At 42.5% G+C, this 5,854-nt stretch overlaps 1 protein-coding gene across 1 annotated transcript in view; it reads right to left on the reverse strand.

The window, feature by feature from the left end:
* LOC109468081 (beta-galactoside alpha-2,6-sialyltransferase 2-like) overlaps positions 1–2,164 on the reverse strand; it is a 3,315-nt gene extending 1,151 nt beyond the window's left edge. The window contains exons 1-2 of the mRNA XM_019766320.1: positions 1,627–2,164; positions 670–870 (exon numbers count right to left, since the gene is read on the reverse strand). Coding sequence (XP_019621879.1) covers positions 670–870; positions 1,627–2,164 — 739 coding nt within the window. The remainder of the gene's footprint in view (positions 1–669; positions 871–1,626) is intronic.
* Positions 2,165–5,854: the final 3,690 nt, after the last annotated feature.

Genomic DNA, 5,854 nt, shown 5'->3' on the forward strand with positions numbered 1-5,854 from the left:
GGTGGGGGGGGGGTTACCAGAATATCTATGCCGTGCAATATGACAGCTGCCTAGTCCAAACGTTATGTCAAATTGCCGAAATAATTACTTTTTGGGATTCAAAAAATAGTATCAACAACCTTGAACACTCGCTTCTGCTCTTAAGTTAAAACTGCCTTTGAGGTCTCCAACCTGGGGGTCGCCAAAACACGTACAGAGCTGCAACAGCATGCCAAAAACCGGGGGGGGGGGTCTTCAGGGTCTTTGGGAGCGTTTATGTGCTATTTTCTGATTACATATAGACAACATAGCCGGCCTGGTTGAATTACAAACGTTAATTCCTATATTACCTTGAACTCAACGAAAAAGCGCTGAACTTAGAACTTAAAACTGGGCTAATCAGAAAACAGCCGAAGACGACCAAACCCCCTGCTACGGAGGCTACTACAGAGCCGAAAAACAACGGTTTGGAGATTGTGGAAAGCTTACCAAACATCCCCGTGCTGGGGGACAACTTTGTCTGATTACATCTTCCTGTGGTAAGGCAGAACCGTCCGAGTTCGGTGGCGATATCCTTCCCGAAGGCGGGCCTCTGTATGAACGGTAAGGTCCTGTTCGGATATGCTTTCCTGTACTTCCTCAAGTTTTCAAACACACGATACCGATCTTTCCTGGCGTCGATGCGCCCTCGTGCCAAGTTGATCGCGTTGATGTTTCTGATGACCGTGATTTCGTGGTTAAACATGGCGATGCTGTCGTTCCAAAACTCGTTTGTGCACTCTCGCCCGGGAATCTGAGTGTTTATCAGTCGTATGTCCGTTCGGCTGCCGACAAACTCTTCAAACTTTTCCGTTGGAGCGCAGTTGAATCTCAGCACGGCGTCGTGGCCATCTGAAAATAGGTTTACATTTAACTAGAAAGGTAACATTTGCAAAGCAAATGCATAATGCTTACCTTCGCATGGGGTCTGCTCTGCTAATTCTTAGTCAAGCATATTCATATATATATAGTAATATATAATAGTAACAGGAGTCTACATGTAAATCCCTCCTGCTATAAAATTGCAACACGATGTAACCCAACACCAGTTACCATGGTGAGAGACGTCTTGTTCTGGTCATTGACCTTTTGTGTTTTGAACGGATGAAGTGGAAACAGATCTAGAGTAAAAACAATATATTTTCGACTTTGCATTTTTGCCTCACAGATACTAATATGCTATAGTATGGGTAGGATTGAATCAACTTGCTATATTAACAGAATGACCCAAAAATTTACTTTTGACCTGAAACTGCATTGGGTGCCTTTAACAAAGATATCATGGCCACAGTTCACAAAAAAAAAAAAAAACTAGAGAAGTAACATGTGCATAATGTTTACCTTCGGTCATTGTCTGCTCTGTTAATTCTTACTCAAACACATTCACATACATGTACTACTACTGAGTACATGGTGACAGGAGCAGAGCAGACCATGAAATTGCAACATTATGTAAGCCAACACCAGTCACCATGGTGACAGACGTCAACAAATCATGTCATTGGTCAGGTCAGAGGACACTGTTTGAAGAAGAAGAGGGAGAAACTGAGTAAAAGCAATATGTTTAAAAAAACATTGAGAAATCCCACAAAAGACAGGAGGACGTACCTATTTCCCGTCCGTACGTGTGTAGTCTGGACCCATGCCCGCTGCCCACCACCGCACACGTGTTATAGTGCACCACGGTCTCCATTCTCTCCTCAGGTAGAACGGCTTGGTCTGTACTCTTTTTCACGGACGTCTTAGATATGGTTGAGAAAGGAATCTTCGTCTTTATCTTACAGAGCATCTCTTCCCTCCACATAATGGTCTGAGGATCTTCCATCGTAGAATTTAGCAGAGAAACGTTTCCAGTTTCTCCCGTAAACGATGGTTTGCTCGTTGTCGTATCAACGTTGAGAAGCAGTTGAGTCTGTGTCGTGTTGTATGTGATGTGTGCCCCCACTGGCCGCGGCATCACGCGTTGTACGTTTCCCACGTTCCCCAGTGTCGTGGGGACACCTATCCCTACCAGTCGGAACTGCAGGCCAGTGGTGTTTCCGTGAGGAGAGCCAATGATGACAGTGATTGGAAACTCTATGAGGAGGATGTTGCCAAAGATACAGAGACACAGCACTGCAATGAAAATATGTCTTCTGTCCACCATAGTGCTTGACGTCACTTAGATGACGAATTAGTCGGAATGTCGGATCTAGATCTGAAATATACAAAACAGAATCGATAAAAACGGAAATTCAATAAGCATCACCAATAATCGTTTTAGGTTTAGAATCGGAAGTAGAGAGGACTTGCGAAACTGTACGTATGTGTATAACACTTCGGCTGAAAGTCTTGTTGCCTACATGGAAATGCACACGCGCGCGCGCACGCACACACACACACACACACATACACACACACACACACACACACACACACACACACACACACACATACACACACACACTCACACACATAGCACACACACACACGCACAAGCACACACACATACACACACTCACACACATAGCACACACACACACACAAGCACACACACATACACACACTCACACACATAGCACACACACACACACACACAAGCTTAAGCACACACACATACACACACTCACACACATAGCACACACACACACACAAGCACACACACATACACACACTCACACACATAGCATACACACACACACACACACACACATCCTTTACGTAATGAATCTGTAGGTGCGACCCTAGGCCTATATTAACTAATGCGATCGAATTTCCAATGAGTAGTGAGAGAAATATGTAACGTAAGTGGCTGAAAAGGCAGAACTTGTTTTTCCTATGACAGAAACTACGATTGTTTCTAGATCCCAGACCGATGGTCAAGGTCATTCCAATCATACCCATGTCAGCGAAACACTTAACTTAAAGAAGTGTGCATTCACTGTGATTGTCGCAAACATACGGACATTAGGAAAATCAACCGTATTGAGCTTTGCTGTAAATATGTGGCTGTAAAAATGTCTCTGTAGTCATCAGTGTAGTTTAGGCTGGTGAACTCACACTTCAGACCATATAAAATCGATACTTGGCTGTTTTTCTGCCTAAGAATAGAACCTAAAAGCCAATCGTAACAATACTTGAATATCAGAAAACACTTGACCCAGCTTTTCTCACCACCTTTCTTCCCACTTTGGTGGTTTTAACTAAAAGTAGGCCCGTCTCTTCTAGTGACTGGGTTCCCTCGGTACTGTAGTACAGTTTCTATACATGTAACCCCTAATTCCGACCTATCCCTAATTCCGTACTAGTTTGAAAAATCCTTGTTGCAGCGTTATGCATGGGAGCACGTGCCAAAAAATAACCACAATAATGGACGTTTTTGTGTTGATATCGGTATCACACAAAGTCTGTTTTAGTTCGTACACTCCGACAACAGACGAGTGAAGAATGTGTTTGAATTTGAAGCTTGTTCAGGGGTTGACGATCGTGTCAAAAATGCAGGTTTTCCTTTTGAAACAGCCACAAAATGACCAAAAAACTGCCTTAAGTTTCGTGAACCATTACGCTTGGGTGCAAGGCTCTACCTTGAAGTGAAATACACAGCTGTGCAGCTTTTATCGTTGTGATCTTTATCTGTCAATATTATATCTCATGTTGCGCGAGTTTTTGGTCAGATAAACTATTACCAAAGGTATGTGCGTTTGCATGAAACTTAGGTCGGAATTAGGACCCCTCCCGTTAACGTTACGTAAAAGTCCTTCCAGGGCGAGGCAAATTTTTCTGCGGGACTACCCTGGACCTGGCGCCGGGAGCCGGCCTGTGTGTGCCCTGGTCAAGGTCTGGGTTTCAAGTTGCCCTTGCCAGTTTAAAACATCTAGAAATTCTCAGACAACATGATTGAAAACAGTGTCACTCACCCTAATTTTCCGACTAGTACTTGTGCCTCTGAGCTTGCTGTTCTGCAGGATAATGTTAATTAACATGAGTGCCCGTCATGGTGCAGTCCGTATCTTGACATCCAGAACAATGCAACGTAAAATCATAACGTCGATCTAGAAATGCATTTATTAATATTTGCTCTTTGTAGACACGGCTAACTTATATCTATCTAACGTCGTATGTATTCTGAGATCGTCACAGATTTGACCGCAATGGCGGGACATTTCGTCACCATGGTAACAGCGATCAGCTGAGGACTGTACCAAATGTTTTCAAAGAGAGGGGGTGTGATGGGTGTCCTGTTACTAAGTTGTTTCGCAGTAACTTTTGAAAATGCTAGATTCAGTTACTTTCTTTCTACTTAACGTTAAGACCATGTTGAAGATTTGAATATATGGATGACATCCGCGCGCGCATGAAGTTTCGGCCGTTTCCAAAGAAAAGAGTTTTCAGCCATACTGTAAATCGTACCAAACAGTTGCAAAATGAGCAAAAGTGCACCGTAAGTTGAAGAAAATGATACCAATGTCGTGGATTGCCAAAATCAAACGAAAAAAAGACAAAAAAGTCATGTCAAGAAATGAATTTGAAGAGTAGATTATTCGCCATACCAGTTTTTTTTTACAAAAGCCTGTGCAAAAGCTACTCTCCAAGCAGAGGTTGTGGGGGAATGATCGTTAGCTTTTTAAATTGCAATTTATATATGGCCGTTTTTGTTTGTTCTGACCCCCACCATATATACATAAGTCTATTGCAAATTCATGCCCGAAGGCTAATTGCAGCGAACAAAGGATGAAGGACATTTACACAGAGTACAAAATAACTTCAAAATCTACATAATAAAAGGTAATAGTCTAAAGCTATAGCTATGTCTAAAACTATATAAAAGCTAACGATCATCCCCCCACAACCTCTGCTTGGAGAGTAGTGACAGGGACGCCGGGATGCGCCCCGGGCATAATTCACACCTTCTTCCTAAACCCGGACTGATCGCGGTTTGATTAGGCTAGGTAACAAGTGCGTGTTACTAGTAAGGCCATGTTGATTTGATTATATGGATGACATCCGCGCGCGCATGAATTTTCAGCCGTTTCCAAAAAAAAAAAAAGTTTCCAACCACACTGTAAATTGTACAAAACAGTTGCAAAATGAGCAAATATATACCGAAAGTTGCAAAAAAAAATATTTGAAAACGATTCCAACGTCGTAGAATGCCAAAATCAAACAAAAAACTAAAATGCAAAGAAATGAATTTAAAGAGTAGATTATTCGCCATACCATACTCTGTGTCATTTGTTCGACCTTCATAACAACGTAGATTTCATGAAAGCAACTTTTGCAAACCTTTTTTATTCGCGCGCTCGCATCAGTTTTGGGGTTCCCAGAGGATGTCATCCATATAATCAACTCAACATGGCCTAACTGTAACCTTGCGTGAAGGGCGGAACTAGGGAGGTACCCAATGCACGTGGAGGCCTCCCAGACTGTCAGACGTCACGTATTGGCGTATACGAAGAAAATACTTAAAAGCGGACGCCCTCTCATATCAACTACAGCTAGAGACTAGCGGCAATAAATGCTGGGCGTCCGGTATTCGTAAAACTTTGGAGGAATGCGGTTTTGCTTACGTACGTACGGCGTCCTGATATATCTCTTAGCACAAACCTATCACCAATAATTAACTCCATCAGCCAACGATTGAAAGATATTTACACCTAAAACATTTATCACTGAAATCCACAATGACCATAACAGACTGAGGTACATCTTCTAGTAACAAGTTACGAACGTGCCGTTTGTTTAAAAGTGTATATAAAGAAGAAGAGTACCTATTGGTCAACAACATACAACACAGGGTAGCTGCAACTAAACTCCGAATAAGTTGTCACAAATTACTCATTGAAACGGGAAGGCGCAA

This window comes from Branchiostoma belcheri, unplaced genomic scaffold, assembly GCF_001625305.1.
Source record: "Branchiostoma belcheri isolate BF01 breed outbred unplaced genomic scaffold, Haploidv18h27 scaffold190, whole genome shotgun sequence".
In the NCBI taxonomy this organism is placed as follows: Eukaryota; Metazoa; Chordata; class Leptocardii; order Amphioxiformes; family Branchiostomatidae; genus Branchiostoma; species Branchiostoma belcheri.